Consider the following 20,341-nt stretch of genomic DNA (forward strand, 5'->3'; position numbering starts at 1 on the left):
CTATAATGGGACATTAAACTGCCTCTCTGTCACATTAGACTGCACTTTGCTACTGTAATGCTGCTCACACAGCACACCTCACAGTAGGGATATTGTGTATGTCAAGCAAGGGTGGAGGCTGTTAAACAAATTCAACAATTGCAATGACCTTGAGTAGTTTTTCTTATTTCATTTGTGTCTTGACAAGACACAAATGAACAACTACAGGCCGATCTCAAATCTCCCGTTTTTAAGTAAGATCATTGAAAAAGCAGTTTCCCAACAGCTCAGTTACTTCTTAAAACAGAATAATTGCTACGATGCCTTCCAGTCAGGTTTTAGACAGAACCACAGCACTGAAACCGCTCTGACAAAAGTGTTTAATGACATATGTCTGAATACAGACAGTGGAAAAATGTCAGTCCTAGTTTTACTGGATCTCAGTGCAGCATTTGATACAGTTGACCACAACATATTACTCAAACGACTGGAGAACTGGACAGGTCTTTCAGGAACTGTACTAAACTGGTTCAAAACATACGTAGAAAACAGGAAATACTTTGTATCAATAGGTAACTTCACATCTGAGCAGACAAGTATCACATGTGGAGTTCCCCAAGGTTCCATCTTGGGACCCCTTCTGTTTAACATCTACATGCTCCCACTGGCACAGATTATAAACAACAACAAAATAAACTATCACAGCTATGCAGATGACACACAAATATATATCACAATGTCACCAGGAGACCGAGGCCCTGTACAGGCTCTTGGTAAATGCATTGAGGAAATCAATGACTGGTTGTGCCACAATTTTCTCCAGCTAAACAAAAACAAAACTGAGGTAATAGTCTTTGGCGCCAAAGAAAAACGATTACAGGTCACCAGAGAACTTCAATCTATACATCTAAAAACCACAAACCACGCGAGAAATTTGGGTGTAGTGATGGATGCAGACCTAAACTTAGAAAAACACATTAAGACAATAACAAAGTCAGCTTACTATCACCTCAAGAATATATCAAGGATAAAAGATCTGATGTCTCAACAGGACCTGGAAAAACTAGTCCATGCATTCATCTTTAGTAGGCTTGATTACTGTAACAGCATCTTTACAGGTCTACCTAAAAAATCAGTCAGACAACTACAGCTCATTCAGAACTCTGCTGCTCGAGTCCTCACTAAGACCAAAAAAGTGGACCACATCAGTCCAGCTCTGAGGTCCTTACACTGGCTGCCTGTCCGTCAGAGGATAGACTTTAAAGTTCTGATGCTGGCCTATAAAGCTCTGAATGGTTTAGGACCAAAATACATCAATGACCTCCTGACCCAGTATGAACCATCCAGATCCCTCAGGTCATCTGGATCCGGTCTTTTATCAGTTCCCAGAGTCAGAACCAGACACGGAGAAGCTGCATTCAGCTTTTATGCTCCTTATATCTGGAACAAACTCCCAGAAAGCCTCAGATCAGCTGAAACACTCAGTTTATTTAAATCCAGGTTGAAGACTCACCTGTTCTCAGCTGCATTTGAATAAAGCACCAAATCCACACTTTAAGCTTAAATTTCAAAACTTACATTTAACTACTGATTTTATCTACTGTTCTGATTTTATCTGTTTTGATTTTATATACTGTTGTTTGTTTGTTTGTTAATTAGTTAGTTAGTTTATTTGCTTGTTTTAATAAATTTTAAATCATGCTTTTTATTTGTTCTTGTTTCTAATGTCTCTGTAAAGCACTTTGAATCACCTTGTTGTTGAATTGTGCTATACAAATAAACTTGCCTTGCCTTGCCTTAAAAAGAATAGGAGTTGCATACCACTGGCTTGCTTGAGGAATCAAAGACAAAAAGAAAGAATACACTAGATGCCATGGATGCATATAGTTTTTGCAAAGGTCTATGAGAATTGTATAAATGCTGCTATGCTTGCTTTAAATGGATCATTTGAAAAGAACAGAATAGAAAAATGAAAATGCCAAAGGGGGGTGCATAATTTAAAGTTTAGTACTGTCATCCATCATTTCCATGCAGTCTTGCCTTTGTAACACAAGCCTGTCAGTTCACTATGCACTATGCTCTGATGACGATTCCTTGTAATTTAAAGGTGATATGTATTTGTCTACAAAATCTACGTGTTATCTGAGCGAGGATTTTACCCCAAGGGGCTGTTGGACATGATTCTTGTAACCAAACAGCGTACGCCTAATTGCCTGTGATCATTTGCACATATTTTGCTGATATGTTGTGTTTTACAAGAGGTTGTAATGGCTTTGTCCTCTTGGGGCTCACATCACTATAATTTCTCAGACACGTTTATGGTGATGAGCAGTTTTATGACTAGTTTGGAGCTCAATGAAAATATACTTTTCTCATGCTGACACATTTGACATATACCATGTTTTAATGTCGCTTTTCATTAGGCCAGCTCACACCAAGAAATGTGGCTCTAATTGGAGCCACGAGAACACTTACAACTAACACTAATGGATCAAATGCATCTTTTTGACCTATTAACATGCCAGGAAAATGACTCACCTGTTTTTGAATTTTCATGAGGTACTACAGTTATCCTGGTGCAATACAGTGCACAGAGTGGGGTTTAAAACCACTGTTGAGAATCAAAATGCACCCATTCAGCCTTCGGCGCACCCTGGTGTCGTTCTCCTCTTTCTACCTTTCTGTTTTCCTCTCAAACTTTTTTAGGTTTCTGGTGACCCAATTTGAGAGAGACCAAGCACATTCACTTAGAGAAAGCTTTAGGCTAATATTGTATGGAATTAGAAAAAGAGGACAACTCTGACTGCTGACTTGAATGTGCTAAGCAAAATCCTTCATTAGCCAGTGGAGTTAATTATGTATTCAGAGCAATGAGGGACGAGAAAGATAAAAATGCATTTTTAAATTTTTTTCAGTAATGTAGTTGCATTGCAGCTTAAACAAGTGAAAAAATAGTTATGTTTGCATCAGCTACACACTGCTTAATAGCACAAGAAATCATTTAGAGCCTTCATCAAAGTCAAAGTATTTAAATATTTTCAAATTTATTTGATAAAGATAAAAAAAGGTGATGCTTCTGTCCAGACTGAGTGAATGACAGTAGACTGGGGGAATTAATTATTTGATCCCCTGCTGAATTTGTGATATTGAGCACCTACAAATAAATGAACAGTCTCTAATCTTTATGTTACTTATATCGAGCCAGAACACTGAAGCTAGGTTGTGGATGGGTCTTTCAGCATGACAATGACCCAAAACATACCGCCGAGCAATGTTTCCTCTAAGCTGCGCGCGTGCGCAATTGCGCACTGCTGGCACGGTCTGTGCGCACATAAAATCTGCGTTGCGCACAAAAAAAATCTAACCTGAATTGAAATTAAAATTAAAACTTTAACAATTCTGTTTTGTTAAAGAATTGGAGAAAAACAAACCTCCAGGTTCATTATGACATTTATAAAGAGAAACTTCACAATTATAATTTACAACTGAGGAATGCAAGGAGGTCCTACTTCTCTGACATCATCACTAAAAACAGCCATAATGCTCGGGTCTTATTTTCTACAGTTGACAGGCTAACAAACCCTCCTGTGTCAGTGGCAACTGAACTTCATTCGACCATGGCCTGCAATGACTTTGCCAAATTCTTCACAGAAAAAATCCAAAAAATTAGACAAGCAATTGGTACATCAACAGCAGATCCAGGATATGTACTGTGTCCACCAAAAAACTGTTTAAACACCATGAAACAGTTTCAACCTATTAACAGCAAAGACCTGGAGGACATCTTAGGTCAACTGAACTCCTCCTCCTGCTGTTTAGATGTCCTGCCAACAAGTTTTTTCAAAAAGGTCTCAAAGACTTTAGAGTCAGACCTGTTACAGATCGTCAACTTTTCTTTATTATCAGGTGTGTTTCCAGAATCACTAAAAACTGCTGTAATCAAACCTATACTGAAAAAGGACAATCTTGACAAGACACAAATGAACAACTACAGGCCGATCTCAAATCTCCCATTTTTAAGTAAGATCATTGAAAAAGCAGTTTCTCAACAGCTCAGTTACTTCTTAAAACAGAATAATTGCTACGATGCCTTCCAGTCAGGTTTTAGACAGAACCACAGCACTGAAACCACTCTGACCAAAGTGTTTAATGACATATGTCTGAATACAGACAGCGGAAAAATGTCAGTCCTAGTTTTACTGGATCTCAGTGCAGCATTTGATACAGTCGACCACAACATATTACTCAAACGACTGGAGAACTGGACAGGTCTTTCAGGAACTGTACTAAACTGGTTCAAAACATACTTAGAAAACAGGAAATACTTTGTATCAATAGGTAACTTCACATCTGAGCAGACAAGTATCACATGTGGAGTTCCCCAAGGTTCCATCTTGGGACCCCTTCTGTTTAACATCTACATGCTCCCACTGGCACAGATTATAAACAACAACAAAATAAACTATCACAGCTATGCAGATGACACACAAATATATATCACAATGTCACCAGGAGACCGAGGCCCTGTACAGGCTCTTGGTAAATGCATTGAGGAAATCAATGACTGGTTGTGCCACAATTTTCTCCAGCTAAACAAAAACAAAACTGAGGTAATAGTTTTTGGCGCCAAAGAAAAACGATTACAGGTCACCAGAGAACTTCAATCCATACATCTAAAAACCACAAACCAGGCGAGAAATTTGGGTGTAGTGATGGATGCAGACCTAAACTTAGAAAAACACATTAAGACAATAACAAAGTCAGCTTACTATCACCTCAAGAATATTTCAAGGATAAAAGATCTGATGTCTCAACAGGACCTGGAAAAACTAGTCCATGCATTCATTCTTTAGTAGGCTTGATTACTGTAACAGCATCTTTACAGGTCTACCTAAAAAATCAGTCAGACAACTACAGCTCATTCAGAACTCTGCTGCTCGAGTCCTCACTAAGACCAAAAAAGTGGACCACATCAGTCCAGCTCTGAGGTCTTTACACTGGCTGCCTGTCTGTCAGAGGATAGACTTTAAAGTTCTGATGCTGGCCTATAAAGCTCTGAATGGTTTAGGACCAAAATACATCAATGACCTCCTGACCCAGTATGAACCTTCCAGATCCCTCAGGTCATCTGGATCCGGTCTTTTATCAGTTCCCAGAGTCAGAACCAGACACTGAGAAGCTGCATTCAGCTTTTATGCTCCTTATATCTGGAACAAACTCCCAGAAAGCCTCAGATCAGCTGAAACACTCAGTTTATTTAAATCCAGGTTGAAGACTCACCTGTTCTCAGCTGCATTTGAATAAAGCACCAAATCCAAACTTTTAAGCTTAAATTTCAAAACTTACATTTAACTACTGATTTTATCTACTGTTCTGATTTTATCTGTTTTGATTTTATATACTGTTTTGTTTGTTTGTTTGTTAATTAGTTTATTTGCTTGTTCTAATCAATTTTAAATCATGCTTTTTATTTGTTCTTGTTTCTAATGTCTCTGTAAAGCACTTTGAATCACCTTGTTGTTGAATTGTGCTATACAAATAAACTTGCCTTGCCTTTTGCAGTGTTAGACAGTAAGTGACTGGCTGCTCCCGTATGGGATTAGAACGATGCCACCTTATCCCATAGTCCAGCCAATAATGTGATTCACATTCGTATATATGCAGCCAATCAACGTCGTTGACAGGCTATGACAGCGTCCTTATGTGTAGACACCGGTGTTTTAGCTAGCAAAGCGGCGTGGCTGATGTGGAGTGAAGCCACGTTAATGACAACGTGAACAACCATTGGAGATGTGAGCAGGACAGACGGAACAATTGACAGAAAAAGTGTGGACTTTATACCAGCTTTTAAATTGTGTTGATCGGCCACGTAAAACCAGAGTTATGATAAAAATATCTGCAATGTTTGGTTTTCTTCCTGAATACTATCGTTGTTTATATTTACTGCGGGAAGAAACGGTAAAAACGGCATTTTATAAAGAAAACGCTCGAAAGCACTCTCGGCTTGTGAGCAAAAACAAAACCAAAAAAACCGCACCCTTTACTATTGGTTGAAAAAAGTACCGTGTCGACCAATCAAAAAATGATATGGCAACATGGCATTTAGTTGTTTAGGAAAGGGGAAGTTTTAGGAGAGACGGCGGTGTTTTAAGATGTGAGAGATTTGCGAAGTTTAGCGCAAATCTTGCGTAGTTAGTGTGTAGTGTAGTCAATAGTTTTGTTGTGTGTGTCAGAACAATGAGGCGAGTGCTGAATGTTACAGGTGTTACAGGAGTGATACATCTCCTGTTGTCAGGCCTGCAGGTATCAGGCTGTTGTTCTCCTTTATCTCATAGTGGACAGAAATTATTTTTGGAGTGGCACAAATAATTTGTGAGGCATCAAATTTGATGCAGAACAGCTGATTGTTCTGTAAATAGTTTGAAATGTTTGTTTAAAAACACCTTGGCTGCATTTTTAGGTAAACAGCTGCAAAAAACTTTGTTGTTTGCATAACTCAGTTACTTTTTTGACCAATGTTGGGCAATTAATTATATAATTACTATATAATTAATTGCCCAACATTGGTCATTATATACTGTATTTTGCAGACAGAGTTACAGGACTCTCTCCCAGACCACAGACTCATAATACAAGTCAGAGCTTTATTTAAAAAAAAGGAAAAAAAAAAAGAAAGTTGTGTTTTAAAAATTGAAGTTCAAGTTATTTTTACTTCCAATAGTGTTAACATGCTACACAGGTCAGGTCAGTGGGCTAAAGCAGTTAATTAAAAGTAGTCTAACATAAATGTAAATGCTGTAATTTGATTATTTTAATAAACCATGTAACCTGGGTGGATTGGATGCTGGTGTGACCACAGTGCACACGTCTAATGTTGCTCACAGTGGTCCAAGGGACCGCTCAGGGAGTTTGTATGTTCGCTCAGACACATGAAAAATTAGAGGGAACATTGCCGCCGAGCCAACAAAAAAGTAGCTAAAGAAGAAGCACGTTAAGGGAGCGACCTCGCCAGTCTCCAGACCTCAGTCCTACAGAAACTCTGTTGAGGGAGCTGAACTTTTAAGCTGCTAAGTATGCACAACCAAGAAACCTAAAGGATTTAGAGAGTTTCTGTAAAGAGGAGTGGGTAAAAATCAGGCGAACAAGAAACGTCGTGTTACGATTGGGGATCAAATGCTTATTTCACTTAAGTTAAATCAATTTACATGTGTTTTTCTGGATTTTTGGTTGACGTTCTCTCTCTCCATTAAACTTAAACTACAATATAAATGAGAGCGTGGTCATTTCTTTGTAAGTGAGCAAACTTCCAAATTCTGCAGGGGATCAGACAGTTATTTCCCCCCCACTGCATATATATTACAGTGTTGTCCACATTTCTCAGCTGAACACAATGCATTTCATATGATTTGTATACTGTTTGAAAATATTTTTTTTTGTCATGAACCATTTTCACATGCTTTCAAAACTGTCAATCAGGACAGAAATACAAGGACTGAAGAAATGTTGACATAATTTTAAAGTAAAAGTCCACATGATACATACATTTAAGTGCCAGATTTGAAGCCCACACATTGCTTTAAGACTCATTTGATCTTCTATTTGAGTGACATTAAAAAGTTCACTTGGGCAGCTGCCAAAATCATACCACAGATGACGTACACATTTAAGTAATTACCTGTCACAAGACTTGCATTTAAACTGGATCAGTATCAAGAAGCAAGACCTGCCTGTGAACGTCTCCCAGTGCACCCCTTGTGTCATCTCCTCCAGTTCTATTTAGTCCTATGGGGGGTTTGAGCAACAAAGGGGCATTAATGCATTGTTGCATATAATCTAGTTACTAAAAGTGGGATTACAATGACAGCCAGAACAGCAATAAACAAACTGTTTGCTTGTTGTGCCAAATCTGTGTGTGCAACTCAGCGTTTGCTCTTAATCCAGAGGAGTTTGACTAGGGATGATAGGATGAGCAACGGACCTTCAAGGCAGAATAAACAGACAAGCTGCCAGAAAAGCAGTGGAGTGAAAGAGTGGCATAGATATTTAAAAACCTAGAGTAACACCAGCCATCTAATCCATGGTGCCATGCAAGTGTAAAATTCCTTTAAAGCAGGGGTGCTCACACTTTTTCCGCATGTGAGCTACTTATAAAATGACCAAGTCAAAATGATCTACCCACTACAAAAATCCAAAACATATACTTATTTATAAATATATTGAGGATTCTTTATATCTACAATGTATATACATGCATAACCGCAATATCCAATATTTCACAACACAATTAACTATGTAAATTTTTTGTCATTACCTGAGTTTACTCTGATGACTTGCACTGAATTGAATCAGCCAGGGATGCATAGTCCGGACAGTAGCTGCTGACGGCCAGGTTTAAGAGAAAAAACCGAGAGCTAAAAATTGGAGTTAACTCGCTGACTAGCTTGTCAGTTTTACTACACTTCGCGCCGCTGTTTGCGCATGCGCAGCGACCTAAGCGTCAGAAAAAATCTGCTGTCATCTGACTGGCTTCCCTGTATCAATCAAGTGACGGGATGGATGATAGGCTGGCATCTATTTTTTTTAATGCCATGCGATCTACCAATACTACCTTTGCGATCGACTGGTCGATCGCGATCGACGTATTGAGCACCCCTGCTTTAAAGTGTTTATCCATGCCTTGTACGAAATTCGACTGCTCGGGAGGCTTCAACATCATCTCTTATCTGGTCATCTAACAGCATGTCATGTCTTTAAACTGTTGTTTTTGTTTTCCTGCACTTGATCTTATTTTGTTTTCCTATTTCACAGCCTAATTTATTTTACCTTTCTTTGAACAATCATCCCCTCACTACCACTAGCCCATTCCCCCTAAATCGAGGACCATAAACCAACCCACTACTTTCATTTTCCTTCTTCCTGCTTGATTTTCCATAACCATTTCACCCATCCCATTTCCATTTTTCCATTTCACCTCCTCTCAACATCAATTTCTCTCCTCTCACAAAGTTACACTTCAACAGTAAGTGGCACTGCAGGAGAAGAAAATATCAGACAAATACAAAGACAAGAAGAGAAAGAGAAAAAAAAAGGTCTGTGTTTGTAGGAGCCATCAGCTGTAATGATAGGCTATATGGCACAGGCTTTCTACAGGCAGGTAAGCAGGCAGCCAGACTATCATCATGGACAGCTCTCCAACAAATATCGGCAAACCCACAAACAGCAAAGAAATTGAGATATTGATGACCCTACTTGTTGAACATAATTAATTAATTAACATAAGTAAAAGCCAGCCAGGCTTCAAATGGTGTAAAATCGTGCATGAGCCATGCACGTTTGTGCACTGATGAGAGCTTATCGAGGTATGTGATCATTTTTGTCTTTGTTTGTCTTCACACTGAGTCTGCAAAAACTACCAAGACATACTTCACGAAACTGTGGAAGCAGTGGAACACTGTTAAAGGAATCAGTCTTCTGAATTGTGGAACAGATGCATTTGTTTTACTGCAAAAGGGCATTGGGCATGGATGCTCTTTCAGAATGACCTATTCTATACTTCACAAATGAATTGGAACAATAATTAACAGTCCATATATCTACCACTATGTCACTATGTTATCAGCGGGGCTTGAGATATGTGCTCCAAATACATCTCCATTCATGCATGTGGTTGGTTCTCCCTCCGGAAGGGAGATATGCAGCGGCTAATGACAAAGTGTGGGAGAGACAAAGTGAGGGAAAAAGGTGGATGTGGATGATATGCGGGATTATGCTACTGCGTGGGTTTAATGTGACTTCTGGACCAAGCATTTGTTTGTCATGTAGGTGGCAGCAATAATGTGCACATCATATTATCAGGAATAGGAAAAGGAAAGACTGCGTTAATATGTGTGAGCACATAAACGGAAGCTTCCTTGGTGAAAGGGTTAGAGTTCCCACAGGTGGAAAGACTACTTTGGTTAGGGTGAAATAGTCTTTTATTCTCATCTGTAGACAGCTTTGAATGTGTCCATGCAGATAAAGCTGCGAATATAAGAATAGAGACATTGGGAACTGGGTTCATCATAGAAAGCTTCACTGTAATTTAAAAAAGTGCATCCAATTATGACACTACAATTAAATGCATTAATATGTGTTGTTGAAGACTGACAGAATCATGTTACTGTGACTCGTAAGTTAAATGAAGAAGTACATTTCTGAAAAATTGTATGACATCTTTGAAACATTGTTACACTGTTACTGTGACCTTGAGCAACAAACTGCAACTCTAGAAGTGCTGCTCTCTAGTTGACCTCTGATGTCCCTACAGGAGCAAGTGAAAGACAAATTTTTTACAAAGATCAGTAAAATGTCATATTATCATAGGCGCGCTGTGCTCTGATCTGTGCTCTAACCAGTCTGCCAGTCAGTCCGTCTCTGTGTGAGTCACAGGTTTGCACATCTCACTTCAGAAGACTTCAAATAACAAATACAAGGCATGTCTTAATGAGAAGGAAAGGGGGAATAGGAAGCTAGTTTGACACTAGATCTATATTTATGCTTTTCTCTCACTGCTGCAGCATCTATTATGCATTTCTTCCAATGAAGATTATTTTCGCACATCGGTTTTTACCCCAGCTGTACCTATCTTTGCCTCATCTCCCTTGGCAGCTATCCCCGTGTGCTTCACTTTGTCCCCTTCTCTCCCTAAAAAAAAAAAAGACTACTCTGAATCAGAGACTAATCTGAATCAGGGAGAGAAAACACTGAGTCATAAAACCCCCATTTTCCCCTACATTATTTCATTTATTTCAAGCCTTACATCCATCAAGCTGAAGAGATCTTATTTGGGGATAAGACGTGGGTGGAAAACGGAAGCATGAGGAAATGTGAAGAAGTAAAAATGAGAGAGAAGAAAGGTTGAGGAGCATGTGTTTACCCCCACTCTGCACGGTGAGTCACAGAGAAAAAAGGGGCACTTCAATGGCCTGCGTAGGTCTCCTGTGCAGACAAGTCAAAATGGAAGGAATGATTGCAGAAACGCTTTTTTATTGAGGGGATGCTGGGATCTCACTAGTGAGAATGGAAGGGAGGTGAGAAGGGCTGCGTCTGCCTGTCTGTTTGGCCCTAATTGAGGTTGGGAGGAGGGCGAGTCGGTGTAGCAACACTCCCAAATAATCCTCCTCATGACAGATTTACAAGGCAGCATTTTCTGAGAGTGTTAGTGAGGGGATTTGAGGAGCTAAGACAGTGAGACAGCAACAAAGTAAAACAGGGACGGAGAGGTAAAACTGCCCAGCTCTGATAATCTATCTTTGTGCATGCACTTAACATCAGCTCCAGATGCTTCCTCCTAATTGATCTAATCTGTTCTCACAGCCATTATCAGAAATGTATTTACATGGAATGATAAAAGACTTCTAATTTTTATTCCTTCCTAAGGTGGAACAGTTTTGTTCTATTTTTGCTTGTGCAACAATTATATTGTGGGGGGAGGGTTCACCCCTCCAAGTGTTCCAGTTTAAATGCATCAGCATCATTTGATGGTTCAGACAATAAAATAAAGGTGACTGCATCATCTAAAGATAGTTCAAGTGTAAAGTTAGTCTGAAGAAAGCAGCAGCTTGTGCACAAGAGCTCTCATTTAAAAAAACAAACAAATAAGTAAATAACAACAGCCATACTGGAAGAGGGTCGTTTATAAACTATGCAGTAAAATACAAATAATATCTAATCATAAGAATTGCACTGTATAATTCCATGACAAATTACCTTAATTTTTCCTCTTAATTAACTGTGCAACATTATACTAATCTACATTGGAGCCATTCACAACTACGCTCCAGGTTAAAAGGAGTACTGAATGCTGTTTTTCACTGGCTTAGAGTCGTCTCTTTCATCAGTATAATACTCTACTGTGCACGGAGAAATAGAAAAGCCTCTGTGTCTCTTTGTAGCACTTTCAGCCACATAGCCTTGGCACAAAAGTTATGATGGGCATACATTATCATCATGAGTTGACTGGCTATAACTGGAAACAGTTATAGTGCCAATGAAAAATGCAATGGCCATGGCCTGGCCATGGCTACGCTAGGGTTTTATGATGATCTCCTAGTTTAAATCTCAAGCCCTTGCCAGTGATGACTATCACAGTGTGATCAGCAAGAAAACAAAATCATAATGTGCTGGATAATGAGCACATTTTGATTGTTACTTCTGCAAGTAAACACGGACCCTGATCTAGTCTTTGCCCTGCGTTGTGTACAGCACCTTAGCTACGCTTTACTGTTTATTCAAACATTAATTTTGCTGAAGTGAAATCTGACTCACCACGTTGACTCAGTTGACACAAACAACAAAAGCAGAGTGAATACTCTTGTTCCAAAGAACTTTTATATGCATACTTTGGCAAATATGCAGGTAGATAAATATGCAGGAATTTTTAACTCGTGAAAACAATCAGCACATTTACTAAAACAAACATGACTCCAGTTCTATTATTTTTTAGTTCTGTTGTGTAGCAGCAGGTTTGTCTACTGTACTTCATGATTGGCCTCAGGTACACGGTGTATCAATAATTTAATAATATGAATGTGATGGTCTTTTGCCACAGTTTTGTTTTGAGTTTTGTTCTCATAACTTTTGAATTCTATTCACTTAAAGAGTGTATTTTTGTACCATTTTCCTTCCCATTTGTCCTTTTGTATTATGTTTTAGGCTGCTCTCTGAGTTTTGCATTCTGGTTTATGGTGTGGCTATTCTCTTTTTCTCCTTTTCCATTCTCTCTTTTTTTGACTTTCTAGCTGACTGGTTAGACTTTCTATCTTCATCTTTATTCAGTGTGAAGTGCTCTTTTTCTTTATTTTTGTTTCAAACTTTGATTGAACATGTTCAAGTCTGACTTCTTGCTTAGGTTTTCTGTGCTAGTACTTGGAGTTTAGAATGCCATTTTAATTCCTTCTTATTCTACTGTGTGTTGAATTTGTTTTTCTAGGGACAAGTTAATTTTATAGGTTTTCTGGTACAGATTGTTGTCTTAGTCCTCCCTCCGTCTCCTCTAATCCCTTTGTATTTCCCTGTCTCATAATTGCACTGAAGTTTTTAGTATTTAGGTATAAGACGTATGTCAGTTTTACTTCCTGTCTGTCTTCCCTCGATTTCCTAATTGTTACCTTCCTGTGTCTCCTCCCTAATCAACCTTCTGTGTGTATAAACTCTGTTCTTCACCTGCCGTTCTTTGTGGAGCTCTCTGGTTATATCCCCTGTGCGTTCCCTGCCAGCATATGGATAGCGTTTGATTTTTCCTTGTAGACGTTTCTGTTTTTTGGACTTTTAGTTCAGCCTAAATAAGCAGCTCCCTTTTTGTGTAATCTGTCTGCCTCGGACGTCCTGCATTTTGGTTCCCTCTCCAATTCTCCACGTCTCACCAAATTAACCTGTCATTAAGAATTTTTAACATTTTTCACTTGTGTGAATTTACTGTTATGTGTGTTATGTTACTAGATTATGTAATTAAACTCATCCTGTTAATTTTTGTTTTACATTAACAGACCCAGCTGTTATTTGATTTAGGAAATAATACACAAAGTATTTATAAATTTCAAGTAGCTGAATGTAGGACTATATTTTGTCTATATGTTGAATCTTGCAATTTCCTTTTGCAGCTTCTGGCAAGTAGCTGGAGATTTCCAGTTTTTATTCCTCAAGAAGGTAAAAATAAATGCATTTGATATTATTCAGCTCTATGGTCCTGGTGCTCTGCCATGTAAGAAGACGCTGATAAAACACAGAATAAAAGAATACACTCTGAAACACAGAAACAAACACACTGCCTTGTTTAGGAAAACAAATGTTCACTACGTATAATCTCCACACGACATACCCTATATACACACAAACATAGAAAGCAAGAAACAAACACATACAAACAAACGAGGTTCCTAAATCAGTCTCCTGCTGACATGTTTGACTTCTGAGGTCTATATGATTGCCTCTAGCCTATGAGCTGGTAAACAGTTAAATTACCCCCCGAAGTCAAACAAAATGTGTCACGTTGGAGCATGTTATGGAAATTATGTTTAGAACAGGTTTACTGTCGTGCAAAAATAATCTTCCAAAAGACACAGAATATAAAATATAGATGGGTTCACTATGAAAACATTTCATATCAAGAAGAAGAGAAATGAGCACACACACTACAGCAGGTACGGTCATCCAGTTCTGACGTTTATTCTTCCACAGGATGTGTTTTTACTATTCCAGAGTTTGTGTATGTCTGTTTGTCCTCCTTCCTGATAAGAGGGTTTCTACTCTTGCCTTCACTCTGCCTAACCTCGCAGGTTTGCCGAAATAAATAGAGACACCTGAAAAGTGATCTGAGACCTTTGCACAGGCCTAATTTATCATGTTACTGAGAAAAAAATGTCCCTTCTGCTTCTCACTGAATCATATTTTCAACTTTTCAAGTTAACACCACATCTTTTTCACTGATTTGTCATGGCTTATCTGCTTCACGATAAACAAACTCATATTTCCTTTTGATTTTGTTTGAAAAGAATGCATATAGATTCAGATATGTGTCTGAGATTCTCTTTGCCACATGTCAGCGATACTCACAAACATGTTGCAAAATAAGCAATATTAAGGGTTTTTTTTCCATTCTGTAATCTCCATAATGAATGATTGGTATGAAAACTAAACAGCACTCCAAAGATCTGAATAAACTGACTGAAATTTACATTATAGATTCACTTTAGGAAAAGTCTGCATCTTTCCAGAAGTCATTACTGGGGAACTCATTATTTGTTCAATGTTGTATGACAACCAAATTGACTTTGTTACGCCTCCTGGGTATGATAGTTTTACACATTTTTTAAATGTAACTGATGTTTTTTATGGATTACACATAATGAATGTGCCTCTTATGGGTTTAACTCCAAGTATCTCAAATATTACATCTAGTCTGTGGTTTTCACAAAGTTCTTGTATTACAGTCCTATTTGTATGTATGCAGACGACAGCTAATCTTATTACAATTTTAAATTCAATATTTTTTCTTACATCTCAAATATTGAAGCATTTATTTTATCAATGTATATTTGAGAATATTTGAGAATTTCCTTTATTTATGTCAAAACTATATTTGTTTTCCAAATGTCAAAAACACTGCTGAGTATCAATGAAAAAAAAGATTGGACTGTTTCACTCAGTATCTTTATTAGCTCCTGTTCCATAAGTGCAATCCAACCCTTTACACCCTCCACAGTAGCAGCAGCTATGACAGGATGTTTTTCATGAGGATGTCACTTACCATATGGAATGACTGTGGCAAAAATCCAAGGCAGACATGATTTGTCTGAAAAATTTCCTGGCCTCTTTAGGTGTTAACCTGCCTTTCTTCACCAAGTAGTCGAACAGTTCACCACCAGACACGTGTTCTAGCACGAGGTACCTGAGAAACAGAGAGGAGACAAAGAAATAGGAACGAAATCAAGAGAGTACATGAGAAAAAACTCTCATACATGCACCCAGAAAGAAGAAAAATACCTGCCAGAACAAATACCTGCACTCTCTACAAAGCCCTAAAGAAAAGAAAAACCTTGGACCTCTAAGGTTTCTGAGAAATGGCGCAATGGCAGGATGATAGTTCCCTCGAAGCACATAGATTAAAGACTAACAAGCTTTCAAATCTTTATCTTTGAAAAACTATATCATGCTGATTAATCTTTTTTATAATTCTTTGGCGATCTATTGTCCATCTACTTAGTTTCATAACACACACACACACACACACACACACACACACTCCTTGCCATCACTTCATCATTTCATGCGGCCCTTCGTCAGGTGGCCTTTGAGTCTGTGTGGCCAAGCATTCTGTCATCCTGACTGTGTGGCCATGCTCTGCAGCTCAAAGGGGAGAGGGAGGAGATGAATCTTCACTGACCCATGCCTGCAGCTGCGTCTGTGGATTGAAAGCAAGGAGTGCCCCGGCCCTGCTCCGATCTCAACTGCTCATATATCCTGTACTCAAACTCACTCCATCTTCACTAGGACAAAGTGAAATCCAGACTGATAGTAAAATATTCTGTCTCTCCCCTTCTGGATATTAGGGTGCACATGGGTCTCTTTCATTTTATTAACATATGGCGTCTCAAACTGTAACTAGTGACAGCGCATGTGCTCATTGAACAGCCCTCAGTCCAAAGGCAAAACCTTTGTTGGAAAAGCCTCGGCAGCTTTGGCAAAAATAACAACCAGTCCAAACACAAGTGAGTGATCACAAATTACAAAAACACATACATTTTGCATGCAGAATAAGGATGGCTACAAATTTAATTTCTCTGTGAGGTAAGTTTTCTGGTCTGTGACTTAAAATACTGGCGTTCAGGCAGGATGCTCCACTGAGTTTACCCTAAAAAAAGATACATTTTTGTTACTGCTGTAATTCCTCCGATTATTCTGTTTTAAATTTGTATTTGTCTCTGAAAAAATAGCTTTATTATGATGCAAGAATCAGGATTTCCCTTTCAGATTTAATATTATATCTAAGCTAAAGTATTCAAGGTTTAGGAAAATTCTACTACTACTATTAACTCTTATAGACATACAGTTGTGGTCAGAAGCTTTCAGCGAAGACCAAAAGAACTGTAGACTTACACAAGTTGGGAAGGTCTCTTGGAGCTATTTGGAAACAACTGTAGATTCCAAGATCAACAGTTCAAACAATTGTATGCAAGTACAAGTTATTCAGAAGTGTCACAACTGAATAACTTGTACTTGTCTGGAAGCCCTAAACTGACAACCTCAGATGAGAGGAAACTGGTTAGGATGTTCAGAAACAACCGAGGAACCCCCAAGGCTCAAGCCTGCCAAGAACCGGAAACAACAGTGTCACACGGTGAACAGAGTTTTACATAGCCATAGACTGTGAGGGTGCTAACCAAGATAAAAGCCCCTGTCCCAAAATCCACACCCCTGGGCTCGACCAATATTAGCAGCTGCCCACATGTATAAGCAAAATGTCTTCATGAAAAAAGATTTATTGTCAGATATGGCTGTGTAGGTTCTCAGTCATCTAGGTCACGTTAGTCTAAGGAGCTTGGAAAGAAAGCGACTGAACTTTTTCTTGAAGTTTCTTGAAGATGTTTTAGCTCTTATCCAAGAAGCTTCTCCAATTCTAAAGTTCTAAATTTCTAGAACTATATAAAAGTTCTAAATCTAAATTTTACTGTCAAACAAAACAAAAAACGAGCTGTTTGACCACAATGACAAGCAGTATGTTTAGAGGAGTAAAGGTGGGGCCTTCAAACCTAACCAAACTATATCAGCTGTCAAGCATGGTAGTGGAATCATCATGTTATGGAGCTGTTTTGCTATGAGTGATACTTGTAGATTGCTCAAAATTGATAGAAAAATTAGGAATTTTTTTCAGCTTCATATCAAGAAAATACCTGGTCCTTGTCCTCTTTAATCTCAGTGATGCCATTGCTTACAACATCCCCTACAATGCCTGCACTTCTGTGCTGGCACTACACTGGTTCAAAAATAGACCATTCTGTGTCAGCTTTGGAAACAATTCTTCTTCCACAGCTACACTTTATTGTGGGGTACCTCAGGGTTCCGTCTTAGGTCCCAACCTGTTCTTACAACTTCTTCTTTGGTCAGAAATCTTGGTGTGATATTTGAATCTGGCTTTAAGATAAGCAAATTAACTCAGTGGTTAAAAATAGCTTTTTCCTTCTCTGATTCAGCTCAGCCCAAAATACTGCTGCTAGGCTGCTCAAAGGCACCTCAAAAAGAAATCATATTAATCTGTTTAAGCTATTCTCCACTTATTGCCAGTGAAGTTTAGAAGTGATTTCAAGATCCTCTGATCTTGCTCTGTAAAGTTGTCTGTAAAGCTCTTCTTGACCTGCCTCCTTTTTACATGTCCAACCTCTTACACAGCTACTTGACTTCTTGTTTTCTCCAGTCAGCTGATCACATGCTTCTGACTGTCTGCTACTCTGGATTTTAAATCATAGGAGTGTTAGCAATGTAGAACAGCATTTCCCTCACAGTGAAGTCTGCTCCTTCCACTGAGTATTTTAAAACTAAACCTAAACTTATTAGGAATTTGAGTTTGTCTGATTTACTCATTGTGTCGCCTATGCTTTTTTTCAGCCATGACTGTATATGTTTAGCACCTGCTAGCATACGTTTACTTATTTCTGTTCTCTTTGCCTATTTACTTCTATCAAATATGTGGTACAGCACTTTGGTCAATATAAGTTGGGTTTTTTGGTTTTTACCTTATAAATAAATTAGAGTTTGAGAGCTAGATGGTGGAAACTCAAAGATACATCAAAACTGGTTTTGGAATGAATAAAGCAAGCTAGCGTTAAGCTTCTGGAATAGCTTTCTCAAAGCCCAGACTTCAACTTCATTGAAAATTTATGAACTGTTCTTAAAAGGCAGGTCTGTGCCAGGAAACCAAGCACTTTAAATGAACTCTACCAATTCTATCTACAAGAGTGGTCAAATATCCAGCCAGAATTATGCTACAAGCTTGTTGATGACTACCAAAAACATCTGATTAAGGTGCGATTTGCTAAGGGCCTTTTAACCAAACCTTAGTGGGGGTGTATGCAAATATTTGACCTGTATTTATAATTTTGTCCCCGTGTGGAGGGAATAAATATTTTCTAACTTGTGGACCAAATTCTTGTTTTTTAAAGTCATTAAAAATCTATGCTGTGCAATTATTCCACAACAGCTCAAAGAAATCACTGAAAATGATATTACCATGACATTCATGCCCATGATAAGTGTATGTAAATTTCTTACAACAACAGTAGATCTTGCACTCCTTGATTGATTGCTTAAGGATTCACAACAACAAACTTAATAAGATCAATACATCTTAGGCTAAAAAAATAAATAAAAAAAAAATCATACACTATCTGATTTGTAAGAAATTTTGCATTTCCTAGTTGAGGCTACTTGAAGAATTTCTCTGATATAGTTTGTTTCTTTTACCAAAATTCCTCTCAGGCTCCTTTAAATTCTCCATCACCTCTTGTACACACCCGCAACACCAGTTTAAACAGCTTGTGCCAGCAGAATAATAAGTATTTCAAGCTCTGGGTCTGCAAGCTGCAAACATGCTGTATATCTATCAATTACTGGCTTTCAGGTGGAGATATCGCACTAAGAATCAGAAACATTAAGAGAAAAATTACATCACTTGTGCAAAGCTCAGAGTGTATTCAAGTCACTTGTGGTGCAAAATGTCTTTTGTGACGCTACTAGTGACCGTCTGTCAGAAGTCATGAAGCAATGTGCACAAAATGTGATTTTAATAATCCAATTATAGGATGAATCATAATATTTTGCAGTTCCTATCATCTTAAAAGATGACATGTACAGCACTGCATGTCCAATCCTATTTGCTTTGTAAGCTAAAAATGAAAACTAATTGAATTTATTTGGCAAACAGTCCACTATAGATCAAGAGGTCTACTATGAACAACTGATGGGGCTGTCACTCACCACTGCTAAAGCAAGCTGATAAATGTATGAGTGTCTGCATGAGTGTGCGTGCAGTGTTTGTGTGTGTATGTGCAGCTGCTGCAGCAGGCTCTTCGTGGCTAATGTTTCTTAATGCCATGGTGTTGCCTCTGATAAGCACGTCATGGTGTTTACATTACGAAGGCTTCCTCGCCCTATTAGCAGTCCCCTAGCGTGCACAACTAAATTAAATGCTTCATGCCAATACTAATGGAGCATCTATCCCTCTAAGGCTGTAGTTGTTGGCCTGCAATCATAATACACCAATCACAACTGCTCTGCAGACCACCACAATGATTTGTGGCATTTTAACAACTGTTCTGGTGTCCAAAACAGCAGCTGACTGTAAGAATATCTCATAGTCACAAAAGTTGCTACACAAATTTCCTTCTTCTTTTATTGTGTTTGAATTACAATTATGATTTTGTATATTTCACACACATCAAATGTGGACCAAAATCAGCTGGTGATACTTACAAGTATTTTTTATTTTCGTAGACATCGTGTAGCTTTAAAACATGTGGGTGTTCTATGAGCTTCAGAATAGCTATTTCTCGCTCCACCTGTAAGAAAGAAAAAGAAGGAAGAAGAAATTAGTAAAAAGAGTTTTGATTACTGCGTCATCAATGTTGCTACATTCCTAAAAAGACTCCACACGAAGAATATAATCGGGCCTATTAAAAAATAAATATTCCCTTCTTTCTCTTTTTTAAACCTTAGTACCAAAGTAGTGTAGTACTTTGTTTTAGGTGCAAAGCACTCAATAACCCTAAAAACATCCCCTGATGAGGCACTGCTGAAAGGGTTTCCACCAGTCTGTAACAGTCGTACAAAC

At 38.4% G+C, this 20,341-nt stretch overlaps 1 protein-coding gene across 9 annotated transcripts in view; it reads right to left on the bottom strand.

Annotated features, from left to right (window-relative positions):
* Positions 1 to 20,341, bottom strand: part of brsk2a (BR serine/threonine kinase 2a) — a 206,006-nt gene that overhangs the window by 44,968 nt on the left and 140,697 nt on the right. For 7 of the 9 annotated variants that reach the window (XM_085411793.1, XM_085411791.1, XM_085411796.1 and 4 more), the window contains 2 exons: positions 19,984 to 20,069; positions 15,266 to 15,406 (listed from right to left, as the gene is read on the bottom strand). In XM_085411793.1, the coding sequence (XP_085267919.1) occupies positions 15,266 to 15,406; positions 19,984 to 20,069 (227 nt within the window). Of the gene's footprint in view, positions 1 to 7,654; positions 7,762 to 8,290; positions 8,629 to 15,265; positions 15,407 to 19,983; positions 20,070 to 20,341 lie in introns of those variants that run through there. The other 2 variants (XM_085411798.1, XM_085411799.1) reach the window with 2 other exon arrangements.

The sequence above is a fragment of the Rhamphochromis longiceps genome, linkage group LG7, assembly GCF_057381845.1.
Source record: "Rhamphochromis longiceps isolate RC_006_pf linkage group LG7, R_longiceps_female_GT1.1, whole genome shotgun sequence".
Classification (NCBI taxonomy): Eukaryota; Metazoa; Chordata; class Actinopteri; order Cichliformes; family Cichlidae; genus Rhamphochromis; species Rhamphochromis longiceps.